Here is a 21181-nt window from a genome sequence, read left to right on the forward strand (position 1 = left end):
GTAGCTCTCTTGTTGCCCGAGGACATCATTACACACTCAATAAAGCAATAGTCAGTCATTTTCTCTGCTTAATTGATCCCATTGCTACCCAACAACATGTGGTGTGACATATTTTACTGCAGCAGAAAGAGCAGCATGCCTCAGAGTAAGACATGCTATTTGTAATTATCTTGTTGTTCTGTTTTTGCATGACTGGCCATCCGTAGCCAGAATGCAATACACTTGTTGGTCAGCAGCAGAGGTCAGGGGCTCAGCAGTGTATTCCTCTAAGAGCTGTCTGAAGGGCTGTAGTGAGATTGTGCTGGTATTTACCAGGGCTTGTGAAACACTCGTCTGGAGGACAATGGCAGAGCACGCTCTTGGCCAATCACTAACCTTTTGGGAACAGATATGGAAATTGACAAAGTCTTAAACAAACACAGTGGGTGCCTGATAAGATTATGTGTGTTTGCATTAAAGTTGGAAGCAAACAGTCAGTCTGTCTCTCACTAAACACGAGCACTTCACAATAAAAACAACGCGACTGCAATCTAAATTAAGTATTTATTATGATTTATTTACATTAATGTAAACAATTAAATGTTAAACAACAAGCATTGCCGTCTGTAATGATCGCCAACGAATAACTGTTTATCTAAACATGTGCAGGATGAAGAGGACTGGAGCTCATCCTCACTCATTGGGAGAGGCTGGAATGACAGGTCAACAAGTCCAAAACAGGGCTAACACATAACTCCCATTGGAATTAGACTTCACAGTTTAACTAATCAGAGCACCCAAAGGAAACCCAAGCTGATGAATGGAGACCATGAAAGGCCCCTGCTAGTTGTTGGGTGGTCCATCCCATGACCTTCTTACTGTAAGTGGGCAGTGACATTCAAAGCAAGGTGTCACCTGCTCAGGGAAATTAACAGTCTCTCTCACACACACACATACACACACACACACACACACACACACACACACACACACACACACACACACACACACACACACACACACACACACACACACACACACACACACACACACACACACACACACACACACACACACACACACACACACACACACCGTTGGCCCATGCCATTCAGAGCAATTAGGGGTTAAGTAGGTTACATTAACAACAAATGACCACTCTACCTCACAGTCACATCTGCAGATAAGCACTGTGATTCTTCTGAGCATTTCACTGTCTATTCCTGATCAAATAAATCTTTATAAAATTGCATTATCAAAAAGCCTGAGCTTCTAAAATATCAAACTCATTTAATAAGGGCAGGTAAAATGGCTTAAAGTACACAAGCTAGCCAGAAATCCATGCCATGCTGGCAACTCCATCACACATTTTCACAAATTAGCAATATAGAAATGTTTGTGTGTGTTCCTGAATCCTCCCTCCCTCAGACACTGTCTGAGCTGTCAGCATGGCAGGGTGGAGCTAACGGAGCTGCACATGTTTCCAGCATGCTCTGACGCTCCCCTCCCTGTGTCTATTTCGTGCACGGCTAAGCTGAAAAAGAAAAGAGGAGGGCCCAGTACGTGTAAGCAGCAATGCTATTTTACCAATCGCAGGGGTTTCTTCCCTCTCCGTCTACCTCCCTCCCTTTTTCGCTCCCTCCCTCTGACTGTAGGCAAACCAACCAAACAAAAGTGCAGGGAAAAAAAGTGATAAGCAGCTTCTGGGTTTTGCTTTCAAGCGCACTCCTGCTGAATTGACGTGAGGGAGTGTGTGTTTGGGGCGTTTACTTTTTCTCCTGCCACAGTAGCAACACACTGCAGCAGCACCGGCCCCGAACAAAAGGCTAAGCACAGCAGAGCCACAGGAGGAGAAACTCAGGGATAAAAACAGGCAGAGTGGCCCAGCGTGACTGCATTTCTCAGGGAGGAACTGAACCTGCCATTTAGCCCTTCTGGTCCTGGAGTGAAGACAGGACGCTAGACTACAGATCCAGATACATTAAACTACAGATCCAGCTACACTAGACTACAGATCCAGCTACACCAGACCAGCCTGGGCTGCCTGTCTGCCACTGAGAGCTGTCTTCACTTTCACTTTGTCTTTCATTCATACACCTCAGTCTGTCACCCTTTACTGAGATTCCTGCACCTGCCCTTCTTCACCTGGGCCTCTATCTTCTGCTCTACCTGTCATTCGAGATGTCAGACGATGACTGCCGTTCGCCCATCGGCCTGGACTGTTGCAGTTGCTGCTTGGACCTGGCCAATGGCTGTGATGAATCAATGGCCAACAGTCCGGCTCAGGGCCTCAGAGGGTTACCAGGAAGCCCCACAAGCCCAAGTGTCAGTCACTTTCGCCAGCTCCGCAACCAGCTGATGTACCCGAACCTGAACACAGACAAGCTGAACAACATCATGAGGCAGGACTCCCTAGAATCTGTTGTGAGGGACCCCTGCTTCCTGCTAAATGAGGGGATCTGCAACAGCAACATTGACCAGACCATGCTGTCCATCCTGCTCTTCTTTCACAGGTACAGTACATCTGTTGTTTGCTTATATGACAGGTTCATGCTTATCTGATAAGGTTACGACTGAATATAGAGGCTTATGTCATTAGGACATGAAACTAGAACTGAAAGTTCTTATTTATGCGAAGTACACAGTTCACCAAAAAACACGTCTGGAACTCCATGTGTCAAATCACATAAGGAGTGCGGCTTAATGATCATGTTTTACTTAAATGAACCAGATGGCGAACAGTGGCTAATCACGTTTTGTTGGATCAGCACTTCTTATAATAAGGCTGACATCAGCGTTTAAAGTAATGGATTAAGTTTAGGATAGTATGAGGGCGTTAATATTGATTGTGTTCCAAATAGCTTTCAGATGAGTTTCTGTTAAAACAAAGTATAGCTTACTTCACTAGAAAATGCAGAGGAAAATATACAAAATAAAATTCAGATCATAAGGTAAAACTGCTCTGTCAAAAGCACTACAATATGTGTTTTTCTTACTTCCAATTGAAAACAAATTCATTATGGATTCAAATCATTCAACAACAGCGCACAGTGTCTTTTTACATTCACACAATCCATGTCATTAGAGCGGCATATCAGCATTCAAGTGAAGTTGACAAAGATACGTATGTGCTTGAGTAGTATAGTTAAAACACCAAAAAGTGAGCTTAATAGGTTCACAACCAATAGATATATGTCAACTTTAAGAAAGACATGTTCTTCCTTGATTAATCATACTTACAGTAGAAGGCCTTTACTTCAAAACAACAAAACTTAAGAAAAACAATTGAGAGAACAGAAGATAACAAAATTTAAAAATAACGGCCAACAAAAACAGAAGTTAATTCTAACAGATTGCAGTCGCACTGATTCAATTAAAACTATCTTTTACATCTAGAGGTCAAATAAACTGGCTTGATACCTTTCATGATACTGCCAAACACTGTTTACAAAACAGTGTTTGGCAGCTCATCCCGCAATGTTTGTGATGAAGAGAATGTACTGAAAAGTTGCTGCCAGTTTGTTTAGTTTGCAGCTACTCCTCAATAAATTCAGCCTCAAATTAACAGTCGCTATCTTCCAAGTTGGTTGCAGTTTTGACCGATGCTGAACTCCTAAACCTTAGCCAGAAGTTATTTTACAGTGTTTACTCACAAAGCTGTTATTACGTATGGTCTGTCTGTTATCCAAACCGTAAAATGTAAAGATCTATGGGGAAATATCAGCAAATACTACTGTACACAAACCCGTTATCAGAGAGAGCCACCTTTGAATGTTGTCGTCGTCGTCATTTGAGTCATTAAAACAGAGATATATGTCAAAGGATAATGACATATAATCAGACACGTATGTTGTAAGAGAACATTTATCTGATAATGTAGAGGGCTTTTCCTTTTTGTTTATGATGGTAAACAGCAGGCATCTTGATATAAAAATTGACCTTTGCCCCCTCTCTAACAACGTTTGGATTGTTTTTTTGGAAGTCACTGTATTTACAAATCTACAGACAGACTTTGATTCCCTACACACTCTTGATGATGCTATCCCAACTTCTTTCATCAAACTGTCAAACAAAGTTACATTAAGATTTTATGGGAAGTGTTTTTTTTTCTTCCATATTTAGTCGGATAAAATATCTGTGAAAATGTTTATCCTGATAACATGTAGCTGAAACGAACATGGCAGTGGTATTTATTATTTATCATCAGGATTCAGTTATTTGCAGATGTTATCATATCAGCATTGTTGTCCGGCCAAGAACCATTATCAGTACTTTATCAAATTTCTCCAGAAGCTAAACTGGCAGGGAATATTCAAAAAGTTAAATTTTAACCTGGGCTTTTGATATGCTACAGACCATTCTTATCTTCTGAGGTGATGATTAATAATGAATGTTTACCGACCGTACAATAGAGGTAAAACCATTTACTGTGCACGGCAACTGATGGAGCTGGTGGCATTAGTGATTAGACCTTAACTGGATTTAACTTCATTTTTGTAGCTTTTGGCTGCAAAAGCATATCAGTGCCAACTCTCAGGAAGTCGGAAATATTAAATGTATTTTAATACATGAAACATTACAGTTTAAGTTACCTCTAGCTGAATAATACATTACATAAGTTCTAGACTATATGGAGAACCTCCACAAACCTAACTAAGTCATACTTTTAATATCAATAAGCTACATCATTCAGTGAAGGACCAGTGCGTCCTTGCTTTATTTATGATACTGAGAGTGTGTCAGTAGGATACTGAGGATGAAGAACAGCAATTGAAGAAACTTTGGATTCAGACTGCAGCTCTATTTCCATCCGGTGTTCCTTTTTTGGCAACGAGAGCTAAAGAAGTCAGAAAACAAAAAGGCTTTTCAAACAGAATGTTTTTATTTTGAGGCAATATTTTGAAAACGGTTCTTAGATTTTGAGCTATACTTGAATATTCTCAGTTGAATAATTGTTTACCGTGTTCAGTGTTTACAGTACCATAGCTTGAATAATGCCTGCTGGCAGGGATTTGTTTAAAGTGTCACACAATAGTTTTTGTTCTATGCTGCTACGCAGTCATAATGACACAGCTATACTACTGGAGCGTCATGCATTTCTTAACTAACCAGAGACTTACCCTTTCATTGTTGTATAGCTGAATATTCATAGAAATAAAAGAACGTTATGCCATGTCAAAATGATGCAGTATTAAAATCTTGATCTGTGAAATTCAGAGGAAAATTTGTACACAGAACTGGCATTTTGTTAAAAAAATCTAAATGTAAAAAAATTAAATAAACCGGTTATAAGTCTAAATATTTTTAGGCCCAGAGGATAAGTGTTTACTTGTACCAATGGCCAGTGTGACAGGGCATCGGTCTGTGCCAGCTCAACTGTTTGCCTGACAAACAGCCTTTAGCTAGGACACTTTGTTCCTGGACCTTTCCTTCTCAGGAGGGAATCACAGACACAGATCATGTGGCTTTGGTAGCTAGGCTTTCTCACAGGATTAACCAGTGATTTCAAATTTGTACCATGTGTACCCCGACAGTATTAAAACACTAACACACTCATTCATTCACACATGTACTCACAGTCTATCCCGTGGGATGAAACAATAAAGCTGCCTTGCTAAGCTGTGGTTTGCAGAAGTTCATACATTTTTTAAGTACTCACTTTGGGAGAGCCCGGCTTCTGATGAACGCTTTGCTGAGGTTTATACTGTGACCTCACCCTGGGTGGTCAATCTTTCAAGCAGCCATCATTCTCCTTTGCCACTTATTAAAAAAATGAAATGTTCAGCTTGAGGTTATAGCTTGAGCCTGAGGAAGCATGCCAGGACATTTTTTGGACTTGTTGAGTATCAGTAAGAGGCAATGACCATTAAACTTGTTATGTAAATGATCTGAGGGTCAGAGAAATGTGCTGAGTAGAACATTTGAACTCATGTTTGGTTTTTGAGGCAGAGCCAGGGAGCCCTGAGTGTGTACGGGGGGACATGATCTGTGATTTTCACAGAATGAAACCAGAACAAATTTGTTGATTTACTTTAAGGCTTAGATATAACTTTGGCTGAAATGACAGAGGCCTGGCTGCACACCTTTACCCCAGGCACTGAGTCAGTACTTAGCAGCCACTAAACACCATACATGGCAGGGTGAAGAGGGGTGAAGAGCCGGAGCGAGGACACAAATGTTTATCACAGGGCTGTGACCAGTCAGTCAGCCAGGAAGTCAAAGTAGAAAGGATAAAGAACTTAGTGGCAGCACAAAAGATTTCCCAAAGTGTCAGAGACCTCATGAAAGAGGTTTTCTCTGCAGCAGCCACTAATGTAAGCACATGACAGCCTACAGAGGTCCCCTCCAGGTTTATAGACAAGATAACAATGATCTGTCCTATAAATCTTTAAAGATAGGACAAGTTGTTTTAAGTAATGCGTTTGTGCAGACTTCAATGTCCCAGTGTGTGGCCAAAGCTGCAAAACATGAAAAAGCTTTGAAAACCAGTTAAGAAAGTTAATCCGTAATTTGTTTCAGATGATACAAAACTGCGAGATAACAGTAGGCAAAAAGTTGCTTGGCATGTGAAAGATGAAATTGCGTTCCCAGACTCCAAGGTTGTGCTTTGAACAATAAATGTTAAAAAAATATAAGTATTTTGACAGAGAAGTACCAACGTCTCGCTGGATTTGATTTTTTGCTCCTACACAGCTATTTGACCTATTCACACTTTGATTTTTAACTAACCAAGTCCTACAGAGGTAGAAGAGCCTTACTTTGGCCTCAGACGATCACTGGCCTTTGGGTTTGTTTCAGTTTACTACTGAACATGACAACCACTCTCGAAATGGAGATGAGACAGGATCCAGCTGTATCCGAGATCCTACTGCGCTTTAGGGCTTGATCAAAATATAAACCACAAAATAGCTTTGCAAGAAGTCCAAAATATACATTTAGTAATCTGCTATTTAAATTATGGAAAACAAGTTTGTCATGTGTAAGCCATCCATACAAATGTATATTTAATAATTGTAATGATTGCCATAAGAGAAACACATGCCTGTGAAACTACTAGAGATGCATCTTTGTGAGTTTCAGTTTTGACTTTATTTACATGGCACTGGTTCAATTCTCTATAATGCGTGCGCATAATTAGTGAATACCGTCTATACCTCAGATATGACTGTACAGGTACCGGTTGCATTAATTTCCGTGCCGGTCACACAGAATTATCTGTCAAAGAACTTAACATGGACAGTTTTGCCTGCTCAGTCTTTGAGGGGAAAACATTTGCATGGAAGACTTGTGGCAAAAGTGATTCACACTTTTGGGGAGGTCACAGGAATAATAGTGCATCCAGTTTCCATAATGTGTAGGGTGGAGAGAGGAGAACCTGGGAACTGAAACACATTCAACTTTTGAAGTTACATTGGCTTACTCCCCGGGTATTTAGACTTCTACAGATAACATTATGGCCGTTTGGAAGCACACAAATACATATGTAATGGCAAAGATGTAAGGATAAGGTAAACAAAACACTGCTTCCTCTGTATTCTCTGCTACTATAAAAGTGGCCATATTTGCCAAACAAACGCTATATAATGAAAGACATCTCCAGATCAAAGGGGACACTAAGAACAAACATACAGCACAATTGCAGCCCCACTGCATACGAATGATCATAAGTTAGATGCTACAAGATGAACAGGCGTAGGGTTAGGTTTAGGGTTAGTTGAATTTTAAATTTTAGTTTATCCCTACTGCTATATCGTATGTATACAACAATAAATATATGTCAGATCCGTGCTGACCACATAATCTTTATCAAATTCCGTTTGTTTTATTCAAGTTCATTTTTGAAACACAATGAAACAGTGTAACTTGGTGGCTCTGGTAAAAAGGAAAAACTATGTGTCCTTCAGAACTTCGAAGAGCGTTACATAGCGTCATGGGTTGCAGGAGGCACGGATATAAACAGAAAACACGGATTATTGGCGAGTACACAAAAGGAAGGATGTCGCGTTGGCAAAACAGATTCATGGCCTCCTGGAAGTCTTGGGAGCCAATACCTGACAAACAAAGGCCACAGAGGCGAGGTTTGGGCAATTTCAGTGAACAGAGAGGGAGAGCTACAGGGAGAGATAGCTAGAGAGAGAGTCAGGGGTAGACAAACAGGCAAACAGGAGGCCGGGCAAAGACAAAACACAGACAGGACTTGCTAAAAATAGTGTGCTGTTGACGTTAGGTGGAACTATAATATAAAAGTAGACTGAAGATTTCTGTCTGAAAGATTCTACCCTTTTCTATGGCTGAAGGAAGTCATTCTTTACTGTTGACAGGAACTAAAAAGCAATAACAAGTGTTTGTGGAAAAGAGACACTCAGGGAGATTGATTCACAATATTGGAAACTACTGGAAAACAAACACATGTTGGTATATATTTGGTGCGTTTGCCCAACAAATTAGCCCTGTGTCTGATTTTATCACCAAAGGAGCTATTTAAAAAGCGATGTACAATAATGGCTTTTTAATGGACCTCTTGAGTTACTGCCTTGTTGTGTTGCGACTGTGTGAATAGGCTGCCATTGGTGCGGTGCCAGTAGATGCCTGGAACCACTGCTCAATCGTTTGTGTACAAGTTTATGTACTGTTCTGTGTCTGCTTGTGTGTATGTAGAGAGTCCTCCACCACTGGACTAAACACTGTCTTCTGTCTATAAAGTGATGGTTCAGTTGTCGGTGAAGGCACACAGTTTACAGGAACATGAATACATTTACCCCTCGAACGCACACCATCAACTTCAACCTTCAGACATCAGTGTGTGTCAACTCAGAAATCCACCACCACACCCTGCAGCTGCTAGCAGTTGATGCAACGTCCTGCCCATGGCCCTGTCTTTACCAACACGCTGTGGTTCCATGTTCTGTTGCCCCTAGCAAAGCTATAAACAAAACATGCTAATCAGATTGCAGTTACAGTATCTCGTCCCACGGTTGTTTGCTATACATTTGTTTGGATAGCTTCAAAAGTTGCTCTCCATCTAAATCAGTTTCTATTAAAAAAAAAGTCAAAGGAAACTCATTTTAAGTTTAGCAGTGGTTGATATGTTCCTTCATCACAATGACCTTGGGCATGGTGGTTAATTTTGAAATGATAACACACACCATCCGAATGCTGTAAATAGTGGCTAGCAGGAATGAAAATAGTCCCCTAAGCATTTTTTATGTTTTATTATTGTTTTAGAACCCTTTAGCTAGAAACAATAATTCCTACTTGTTTTAAGAAATGATTACAAAAAATCTGACTGTATATTCATAACAGTTTTTCTTTTTAGAGTGTGTTTTCAGTAAGAACAAATGGGTATTAAGCTCACACAGGCAGGTTTGGGAAGTCCAAACATATTGAAAAGTGCACAAAAGTCATAACAAATACTGTCTGCCTTATTATTTAAGGTTTGGTTGGGAAGAATTGAAGAAGAGCATGAAAGCAAATACCTTTTTTAACAAATAAGCCCTGTAATCTTTTAATGAACCTATCATGTCTTCAATGACAGCTGCAGGATTGACTCATCAAACTGTCTGTCTGGAAGACACAAGACACATCCTTGGCAACACAAACACAAGCACATAAATGTGAACACGCTAACAGTTCACACTGCATACAGGTGACCCACAATACTATGCTGTAGATGGCACGTCACCACCACAGAATCCAGCTTAGATACTCTGTCATGTGCGACAGAGAGTGGAGTCAAGTATGTCGCAGAGAGTTTTACAAATCTAAAACACATTACGTTTGCTATCAAAGTCGTCAACATACGTTTTAGAAAACTCTTTCATAAGGGATTCACCATAACCAGAAGAAAAGAGTCATAATAAATGCGTGGAAAAGAAACTTAACATGTTTTGTAAAGGTGCTTTTAACAATAATTAACTTATTTTAATATTATTGCTAACTGTATGCATTTGCTTTCAGACAATACAGTAAACAAGACTTACATTTACCACAACCCTATATCATTAAACGTGATGTGGCAGTTAAACATTAAACGAAACAATTTAATGATGTTTAAATGAAAGTGTAATTTATGTTTGCTTTATGTCTATTTTAAGATTGTTTTTATGCTGTGGTTCTTAATCTTACATATCCAACCTCCAAGTGTATACTGGGTTCTTTGTGTTGTGGTCATTAAGCAAAATATGTCCAAATTAATGTTGTGGGAATTTTGAAACCTCTTTGTACAGAAGTCAATAAATGTCAGCCTTGCCACATAAACATGACTTAAAATTGTGTCAAAGATTTCCAGGAAAAAGTAACTGAAGTATGAAGACATAACAAAAACTACATCTCCACCCTGAAGGGAAAGCTGAGATACCTTTGGAAAGTTCAAATCAGGCCACATTTCTGAACAACAAAAAGAAGGAAGCATTAAAAAACGGATCCCAAAAATACTTCAAAAGAGAGAAGCAGTACCTCCCATCAAATCATACCCTTTCTTCTTTAATGCTTCTTGTTTGTGCAAATCTCTTTGTCCTTTCCTCTTTTATTTACAACATATCTTCCCTCTTTTCTTATCGTTGTTTATTCTTCCCTCTCTCTTTCTTCTCCTTCTATTTTTACTCAATGCCTCCATCTCTGTTCTTCTAGTTGGCAGCTGTTAAACTTATGTAAGTCGGAGGGAACAGGGCGGATTGGAGTGACTATGGCTTGTGCCAGCAGCCTTATCTGTTTGGACCATGCAATGGCGCCTACTTAGATAATAAGACAGCCTGTCAACACTTGCCATCACACACACTCCCACATGCAATCAGCCCTGTATTTGGGAGTGAGTAATAGTGTTAAACAGTTAATCTGTTATAATCACACTAATTAAATAGGCATTAGACAGTACCACAGATTGCATAATACTTGATTTTAAGGGTTAGCATTTTTCTGGTTTGTCTTTTCGTCAGACTGCAGCTTGCACACAACAACCTGCACCTTTATTCAGGCAATGGAAAACATTTGTTTTGTCTCCATAGTTCATGATGTAGATGCAGGGAGATGAAATGATGCTTTGAGACTTGCACTCCCCCAGCAATAAGGGGTTAAAAGCTGCTAGTTGGAGGGCAGTAAAACGTTCACTCTGTTATTTTCATTTGGGAAGGTTTGGGATTCCCATTTCAATTTTTTCAAACTCTGCATAAGAAGTAAGAATGTGGTAAAGCACCCTGTTGAGCCAAGTTAGAGTTTGGCTGAGGTGAGGAACAGTAGTGGAAACAAATGTTTTTCATGAGCCTACTGTATCCTTATCATGATCCACGATAGACAATCAGTCAGCTGAATATCAAAAAGACTTTTAAATATGTATCCAAAGTGAAAGAGTAAGAATAGAAACCTCAACAATTCATTTTAAGAGCATGCCTTAAAAGGACTGGCAGACCCAGACTTTTTCAGATTCATACCGATGCTTATCATCTGTTTCTCTCTGGATGCCTGTTTCAGCATCCAAAGTGCATTTATCCCACACTACACTGAGTACATTTCTTTCTCACCACAATAATCTGCTACACAATGCAGCCAGACAGTGCTTTTGTTAAGTGGGCCTGAGCCAGGCCTATCATTAGCCTATCTTATTCTCCCCTGGCACTATTGACACACAGGTTGGGTACACAATGTCCCCAGGACACACACACACACACACACACACACACACACACACACACACACACACACACACACACACACACACACACACACACACACACACACACACACACACACACACACACACACACACACACACACACAAATGACACACATGCACAGCGAAGAGAAAAGGACAAAAGTGGAGGACATTTGTGATACACATCAAAAAGTGTCTTCTCTGCTCCGAGCACACAGATACATGTGTAAAGCCTTATCAATTATCCACGAGTACAAACGTACACAAACCATCTCAAAATGTACTTTCCCCTGTAAGGATAGCTAGAGATATACTATAGCAACGGTGTTTCCACAGCCCGTTACTGAGAAATGCTCCTAGAGTTTTGGGGAAAGAAAACAATTACCTCTTGGTGCTTCTGCAGGTCATGATGACATGACAAAACAAAGGAAAGGTTACACACAAGGACCAATCCCATATTCTATTTTGGAATTTACTGGAAAGCTGTGTGTCTGTGTTCAGTAAACAATTTTAAGGCATAGGGGTGGATATGTAATTTACAGAGATTAAAAGTAATTTAGGTTTACCAAATATGACTCTCCTGTCATGTAATGGCTGTAATGAGTTTGGTATTAAAAAAAAGACAGGCAGTACGTCACGCTCAGTTAAGCGGCATTATGATGATTTGGTTCCAATTAAACATTACGGTTATGTAATGTGTAATTGGATTCATACTGGAGTCTCTGACATCTGTTTACCATCACACAATCATATCCTTAATTTGATCTACAGTACCTGAGGGTTGTTTTAACATTTATTTCAATTAAAGCTTTCTGAAGTGTTTACCTCATTTTGTAAGACATGTCACCTCTACACCCCCCGCCCTGTCCCATTTCTGAGAACCCCTGTGCCGTGCTGTCATCCATAATTGCATCATTAAATCTGGCTTTTGCGCAACATTAAAATGTAACAAAAATAAACAAGCAAAAGACTTCACACAGCTGTCTATCTGGGAAACTGAGTGGAGAACATCTTAGGCAACCTGCTCTCGCCTTGGTGCAATGGGTCTGTTTCATCAGATGAATCGAGGTATGCAATAAACTTGTTAAATCAAGGAAACATTTCTTCTTTATTTCTGTGGGCAGAGGCAGACCTTGGCAGAACTTAAATGTAATATAACTGCCACTATGAATTACAGTTTTCTAGTATACATGATCCAGAAAAGGCAAAATGACTGGCAAATCCCCATGAACCATAATCAAACTCTAACTTTGTGAAATGAATAGGGTTTCCTGTTTGTTACTTTTGCATCCAAATTTCCAAACTCTCACAGACGGACTCTGTAAAAGGAGAAAAAAAAGAGAAAGAGACTGCAGAAAAAGTCCCAAACAACCCAAAAAAGGAAATAATAAAAGCAAAGAAACCTCCAGATGAACCAATTTTCTAGGATGACGATGCAGTTATCATGGTGAGTCCAACAGTTGTTCAAGTCAGCAATTTATCTAGGCTCTCAAAATAAAGTCAGTTCTCCTCCATAAAACTTTAGGAGAAAAAAGGAGAGGTGGACTGAGGACTGGTCCCAGTGGTAGCCTTAATAGGGGGAGCCATTCTACCAAATTCTTCCTCTCTCTGTGGATTTCTTGCAGGCAAACGCCTTCAAGACAGAAATGAGAAAAATAAATGCATTTGCCAAGTTTCAGCAATAGTTTTCTTGCCATTCCCTATAGAGCCAGCGAGAGAGAGAGATGTAGTGAGAGAGAGAGAGCTGGAGTGCGAGAGAGAGAGAGAGAGAGAGAGAGAGAGAGAGAGAGAGAGAGAGAGAGAGAGAGAGAGAGAGAGAGAGAGAGAGAGAGTGCGCGAGAGAGAGAGAGAGAGAGAGAGAGAGAGAGAGAGAGAGACTGAGTGAACATAACAAGATGCATCCTGTCCAAGAGTTCACTTCTTTGTGTCACTGGGTTTTAAAAGAGGCAGTCGTACCATGGAGCGGCCTGGGCCAGTTCAAGTATCTGATGGGGCATTATGCCTCAATCCCCTGCCATCTAACTGTGCCATCAGGAGGAGCAATTAGCACCAGTGACATTAAACGACCTCTTTCTGCATTCCTTCCAGTATGGTGTCATCGGGATGAATGAGTCACAGATCATCATTATGTTTGCATGCTCTGGTGTTTACACAGTCTGGCATTAGGCTAAACAGCGGCCCACTAAAAACCTGAAAGCATGTAGATGCTTCTGCAGTAAAGCAACATATGCTGGGTTTAGGAAGCAGCAAAAATCAAGAAAGTGTTGGATTTTGTGAGGATTGTTGACAAATGTTGAAACTCTCTTTTCCTCCCTTTCTTCATGTATTCCTCCCAACTGTCTCCCCCTTATGTGCATTTACTTCAGCATACCACTCACAAATACACACAGGGAGGGATCCAGACTGCCTTCAACACCCTGACACCAGTCTTTCAGGGACCTGCATGCACACAAAGGCCTATTTATTTCTAGCCTGCACAGAAGGTGTCATGTTAGGGAAGTGGAGCTTGCCTCGCTCTTGCAGAGAGAGAGAGAGAAAGACAGAGAACGAGAGGGAGAGAGAAGACAGTAGTATATGCAACAGACGGGGTCACAACCTTTCAGTACATGTGAGCCGACTGTGTGGAAATTAGCTGAGGTCAAGACGTTTTCTTGCTTCAGTAGGGGCCTTCTATAGCTGTAGAAAAATGTGATTAGAGCAGAAAATATGATAGATTTCTTCACTTAAAAAGTTACAGCTCAGTGCTCAGGTCACCCTAAAGAAGTCAAGAGAATAGTATCTAGTCAAGATATTCTACAAGAGCAGGTTAAAGTGTTTCCAAACTTTTAATTACTAATGCACATAGCAGCCGTTCACATTTTCCATGGTGCAAAAGTAGTAGCTCATATCTGCAGGAATTCAACAGGAAATCATAATCATCTGCAAGGTGCATGACTCTTTTCGCCGTTCTCCTAAATATTTCCATCTGTCTTTTCTACATGCTCAGCCTGGCCTAATGTTTTAACTGATGCATCACCCTCTGGCTTGTTTAGCATAATTCTAAAATATATTTTTCTCCCAGCTCCTCTCATATGCTGTGTGGGAGATAAAAAGTGCATATAAAGAACATAACTGTTACTCAGCTTTGCTTTGCCTGTTGCATGTTGTGTTTTTCCAAGGATTGTGGGGCTAAATGACAGAGTTAAAATGCCTGCTTACATAAGGTGGATTTACATTTCAGTATGCGGTCTGATAGATTGCAGAACTGCACGCAAGACAGTCAAGAAACACATTTCTATCCAAGTGAAGCAAATTTACAGCAAATTCAGGACTGCTTGAGGGCTTTGTTTTCAATCGAACACACTAAGACACTGTTATAAAAGTATATGGCACGTGATGTATGGATCAGGATTCCCAACACGTCTCTCACGCAAGTGCCTGAGGCTAAATCCTGCTAACATATGTGATGAAGGGCATCTCTGGGATGTAGCGGTCGATAGGTTAATGTTCTGACCATGACTAATCTATGTCTACTGTAAAGGCTAGACCTCTTCCTGATTCCAAGACCATGTCCTGTTCTCACCAGAGGTTACGTAACAAACAGACACAACAGTGCTGAAATGTTGGCGAAACACAGGCAAACCTTCCATGCTATTTCAAAGATTGCATCAGTAGAATCACCAGTTTGAATCGTAACGAATGCCTTGTTATCTGATCCATTTAGTGGTTTGAGTGAGTGGTTTGCTGTATTTCTGGCTCTTTTTGTCATGGACCCATGCACAACCCTCTAGAGGGAAAGGATGCTATTGTAGCTCCTATCAGTGGGAAATTCAGAGAAACACCCTGATAAAAAAACAAAGTCCCCTGCTGCTATTCTATGACAACCGGCAAGGGGGGATACAAAATTTAAAAAAATAAACTGAATGACTAGCAGGATACTTCCTCCTATTCATATTCAAATATACTTTCTAGAAGGAGATATCAGATTCAGACGAGAAAGCACTTGTCCCCATGAGTGCAGTAATATCTAGGCCATTGATAACAGCTCGCTAAACGGGTCTCCTGGGGCCTGTCTTTGTAGGTAAGTCTCTCATTTACCCTCCCATGTTAACATTTACACTGGGCATTGTATTGAAACACATGGAAACAAAAGCCATGGTTTAACTTGAATAGGAACACACAACAAGCATTTTGTGAAGTATCTTTAGGGAAATCCACATTATTAGATTTGTATTGTTAAAAAAGAGTAATACTAAGCTACCTATGAAAATATCCTGAATTGTGTTTTTAGGTTTCTGCCAAGGCCATGATGGTAACAACAATAATACAAAGTAGTTGTAAAAACGGTTGCCCAGCAGTTCTAGTCCAAACAGTCCTTAGCATCGCTGTCGCTAACACAATGAGATGTGCAGTGGGACGGATTAAAGACTTAGATTTAGCTTACCATCTCGACCCCATGATAAGAGGCTAGCAGGTTTTGCAGATCTCTGCACTGTTCCTCCTGCACAACATCCCTCAAACAAGCTTTAAAATGTGTCGTCTAATAAACACAGGTGCGGATTTGATCTTGCACACCTGACTAGCACTCATTTTTTCTACGGTTATATTACAATGTCATGTTTATTTTCATAACCTGCCAGGAGAACGGGTCAAATACAGTGTTAGGTACAACTGTGTGCGGATTGTGTAAACCCCAAGCCAAAAGAGAATCATTTATCATTCAGATTTTGTCTTAGCCAAATCAAGACCTTATCACTGTTTCTCTTTTACCAAAACACCAGCACGCCCTCCCCCCTCCCCCAAAGCTCATTACTCAAGGTAACCATGTTTTTTGACGGTTTACCTAAAGAACTGGGAGTACAGCCAAAGGCTCGTATCAGAGGAAACACTGCCTAACAGCAGCTGTGAAAGCCCTCTCCTCCCTCCCTCCCTCTTCCTCCTCCTCTCCCTTTCTCTTCCTCATTTTTGCATTTTCCTGTTTTGGTGTTTGGTAACTCTCTGCTCAGTCTTTGCTACAAAGAGAGGGGCTGTCCTCAGGCTGCATAGTGCAGGCACACAGTATCAGTTGAACTGAGGAAAGGCAATACCTTAGATCCTTGTTTTTGTTATTCACTAGTTTACGTGTCTGACTGTGGTTTCACTTTTCATAAAGTCAGACAGATTTGATATAAGAGCTCATAGAAAATAGAAAAAATAAGCAAGAAACATCGGTAATATTCTTCAGTCACACACACCTACAACCGTTTTAACCTTCGGATCCGTCAACAGGCATGTAGTGTACATTATCAGATAAGAAATTGAACACCCATTTGGAGTTTCAAGTTTCTAATGGGATGCTTTAAGTTCTGACGATGTTTGGTTTGCTGTAACTTCCACAAAATTGTGGTTCCCTGTATCTTCAAGTTAAAGAAACATGTATCTTGCAGTACTTCCTAAACTGCAATGGGTGTGTCAAGAAGGCTGTAATCAGTTTGAACACAGGTCATAAATGTGCTGTACATGACATATGATACAGGCTCATGAACACACATATACAGTATAGTTTGTGCTTATTCAATGGCTATGCCACACAAAATGTCACCTAAAGTTTCTGAATAAATGAGAGTGTGTGTGTGTGTGTGTGTGTGTGTGTGTGTGTGTGTGTGTGTGTGTGTGTGTGTGTGTTGTGTGTGTGACACAATTATCTGCTCAACAGAAAGAAGGTGATCCGTTCCTAAATGTTTTATTTTCATACTATTCACAACAGGATAAGGGCATGTTAGGACAGCACTCTCTCTTTGTGCCAGAACTCAGCCACGGTTCATTTGTAGAGTAAACACATTAATCTAAATTCATATTGCATAAGGCCGCTGTTGTTTAACCATGACCCCTTAAACCTGGCACCCAAATTCAGTTCTCACATACTGGCTTTGTACAGCAACACCTGGGCCAAAAGTAGGTAGGCGTCTACGAGACAACAACTTTATGATGAGGCAGGTCAGAGAGAGGATAAGTACCTCGTGCCAGGTTGGGTTGTCCTGAAGCATGCCAGTCAAATAGGATTTACTGCGCAGAGACTGTGAAAAGAAAGGGTATAACAATATCTGTAAGAGGAGGAGGCGTGCAGCGCAGACAGAGAAGAAGAACGGGGGAGAGAACCCAAACAAACGAGACAGATGACTCAGACAGCAGGACAAATGAGTGTGCACAAGGTGGCAGGCAAGACACAAAAGTGACACGGCTAAAACCCCCCCATTGGCAAGATAAATTCATAACTCCAATATAAAAAAACTCAAGACACATACTGTTACCAATATGATGTTTTAGTAGATGTCTATGTTGTAAAGGTTGGCAGGTACCTTGCAGGCGCCACACCATGCTTCTTCCTCTGTGGTTGGGCTATAATTATAGTCTCACCAAGAAAGCACACCACGGTCATTAAAATGGTGTGAAGAAGACAATCAGTCTCATGGAAAAACAAAGATAATAACCGTGTGCATGAACCTGGTGTGTGTGAATGTCAGGAGTTGTGTGTATGAGCCTGTGAAATACCAGATTTTTGTTTCAGTTCTGCAAATCCTTAAATACTTCCTCAAAATAGCTTGTATAGCTTAACTGACATTAGTCCATTTATGATTCCCAGGTTCATTTATTGTAATAACAATGAAGGCCAGATGCTAAAAGTTTTCTGTTTTTTTACATGTAGTTATCTTTGTGAGAATCTGCAGAGACAACAATAAATCTCACATTGTGACATATTTAAACGACCTGGATCACCAGAAATGTTGCAATATAAAATTGATTGGCCCAAATATTTTGACTATTTTGTTACGACACAAAGACTGAATGATGGATAGACAGTTTGATAATTTATTAAGGTTGTGCTTTAACTCTCAAGCAAAATCACTGACACATACCTTCTGTTGTGTGCAATAAGTCTGAAACAACAACACGAAGCTGGGCATACTCCTCAGATTTGAAATGCGCTGCAGCGTGCTCTTGTGTTATTGCAGGGTGAAAGCCAAACACAAACCTGGATCTGTATGCTGCTCCTGAGTGCACTGGCTGAGTTCTTGACCTCATTGACCTCCATCTGTCTCTTTCTCTTTCTAATATATTCTCTTGATAGTTTAAATTGCTTTCCAAAAGAATGCATTTGAATGCTTTGTACTCCCTCACCTTCTGTCTGGTGGGAACCTTGTCCTTCTATGAACTCTGTGATGTGGGTAGGAAGATAAGATGACATCTTACTGGCTCCCAAACACTGCTTACGTGAGCAAATCTGTCCATCTCCAAAATAATAAAGAGCTCTTGCGCACGTCCCATTGTCAATCTGCCAGATATGATTACAGATTTGCAGTAACCCTCAGCTTCCATTAGAAAAATCATAAGCATAGCCATCATCGTTTTCTTGTTTATTTACCATGCATGTGTAAAAGGTCTGTTTTGATTCATGCCAGAGACTTTTTCAGATAAGATTACAGTTTTTACATGAACTCAGCCCCTAGCAGTGCTAATCCTTAAATCTTCATGAACTTTTAATTCTAAATTGCATTTAATCTAATTCCTATGAAAGGTGTCAAGCTGATACAGAATCTCTGTTTCACAGTTTGAAGAATGTGAGCGACTTTCTGCCAAGTGCTGTAAAACTACATGTCCGGACAGACAAAAACACAGAGAACAAAGTGTGTGTGTGTGTGTGTGTGTGTGTGTGTGTGTGTGTGTGTGTGTGTGTGTGTGTGTGTGTGTGTGTGTGTGTGTGTGTGTGTGTGTTTGTGTGCTTAGCCTTCCTACGTCAATGAACGCAAATGAGTGTGAATATCATATACAAATCGGTTTCTGTGTCTCTATCTACATATTTTGGTGCATGTTTGTCCTTTTTGCATGCACTCATGGGTGTGAATCTCTCAGTGTTGTTGGAATGCATGCTTGAATTCACATCTGTACTTGCATGGGAGAATGACTATGTACCTGTGTGTTGCGTGCGTGCAGAACTGATACGTGAGTGTACCTCAGGTTTTATAAGTGAACTTTGGACCTCTTAGATACACGTTGGAGGGAGGCCAATTTAGCCTACATTGTTTACCCGAGTCTTCATACAATGACTGGGTTGGCAGGTCGTGTTTACTCACTCTTCTGAGCAGCTTGGAGACCAGGAAAATGACATCTAAAAAAGACAACTTGTCCTGTGTACTCTGAATAACTCCAAGTTCAAAAGTCATTTCAAGTAGAAGTATTTCCTGTTTCTTTTTCAGAAGAGATCTTGAACCTTATCTTTGCGTTCAGCTATTGGTCTTATGCACAAACTTCAAATTATGATGACTAAGAGATTTATGGAAATCAAATTCAGGTGAAAATGTAAGCTGGGTATAATCCTCACAGTAACTCATGCTTATATTTTACAAGCACAAGTTTTCCTATGAGACTTGTTGCAACCTCACAACAACTATGAAGTTATTCAAAACCACTTTGTTTATGCAAATTGCAAATAAGTGACACAATTAGTGTCATTATTCAGCAGCTACAGCATTACGTACCTGGTAAGTTCAAACATTTTCCTTCATTACAAAGCGGCATACACAATTTGCAGATGCTGAGAAGTGTTTTCAAGGAAAACCCCGTTATAAAAAGGTGAGCTTCACACGTTTGTTTTTTCACAGTAACACTCAAAGTAGCCTGAAAATCACAGTTAGGGAAGTTGCATCTCCAACCCCAGTAAATGCAATGTATTGTAATGCTGGTTATTTGTTTATTTCATTCACATCATTTTTTTGTCCATTTGAGGTACTGTCACCTCACAATGCATTTTTTCAGATTGCTTTGACTTCTATTTGTTCGCTTTTCCTCAACCCTAATGCACGTCCGCAAGTGGAGCGCAACCAGAAAACTGACAACAAACACAAACATGACCAACCAGTGGAGATTATGAGACTTGCGTCTTTGTGTGAGGGGAAGGCGTTATGGCTTTTGAAGGCAGGATAGGCTGGGTTCCTGTACACTCCCAACAACCTCTCAGCGCAGCACTTGACGGTGCTGGATATCACTATGTTCCCAGTTTATTTGGATGGTGTAACAGCTTTTGATCCTGATCCTTCCCCTGGCTGAGTCACATCCTGAAATAGTGCTCTTGTGTTGCACGAATAAGGCCTGCCGAACTGATGTCAGTCATTGGCAATAACAAGAGTTAGATACTTGAGGTCTGTAGAACTTTCAATGATGATCAGAGATAGATGGCTACAGCCTCATCCACTAAATCAATTAAATATAATATAATAATTTTATTATAGTACACTCTGTACAGTTTACAGCACATCAGGTAGGGAATCTTAGTTAATGAAAAGCCATGTAAGAATCTCTTTTGTAGGATCCAACTTACATAAACTGTCCATGCAGTGACAAGTGTACTGTAACATACCACTAGTAGGGGGCCCTACAGCTTGTTATATAACTGCATATCATGAATTACAGATGTTCTTTTCAGGAATGCATAAAGTAACCTACACACTGTTGATACAAGGCAGATGTTGGAATACACCATTAAGTATTAAGTGTGAGGAATGGAAGGCAACACATGAATGAAGATTCATTAAACGGATA

At 40.4% G+C, this 21181-nt stretch overlaps 1 protein-coding gene across 2 annotated transcripts in view; it reads left to right on the forward strand.

The window, feature by feature from the left end:
- The first annotated feature begins 1658 nt into the window (after window positions 1-1658).
- The window catches only part of tsc22d3 (TSC22 domain family, member 3), a 32577-nt gene continuing 13054 nt past the window's right edge, over window positions 1659-21181 (forward strand). Inside the window, exons 1-2 of one of the 2 annotated variants that reach the window (XM_063876308.1) lie at window positions 1659-2492; window positions 9515-10023. In XM_063876308.1, coding sequence (XP_063732378.1) covers window positions 2161-2492; window positions 9515-9629 — 447 coding nt within the window. In that variant the 5' untranslated portion in view covers window positions 1659-2160 and the 3' untranslated portion in view covers window positions 9630-10023. Of the gene's footprint in view, window positions 2493-9514; window positions 10024-21181 lie in introns of those variants that run through there. The other variant, XM_063876306.1, reaches the window with a different exon arrangement.

Source organism: Eleginops maclovinus, chromosome 23 (assembly GCF_036324505.1).
Source record: "Eleginops maclovinus isolate JMC-PN-2008 ecotype Puerto Natales chromosome 23, JC_Emac_rtc_rv5, whole genome shotgun sequence".
NCBI classification, from domain to species: domain Eukaryota; kingdom Metazoa; phylum Chordata; class Actinopteri; order Perciformes; family Eleginopidae; genus Eleginops; species Eleginops maclovinus.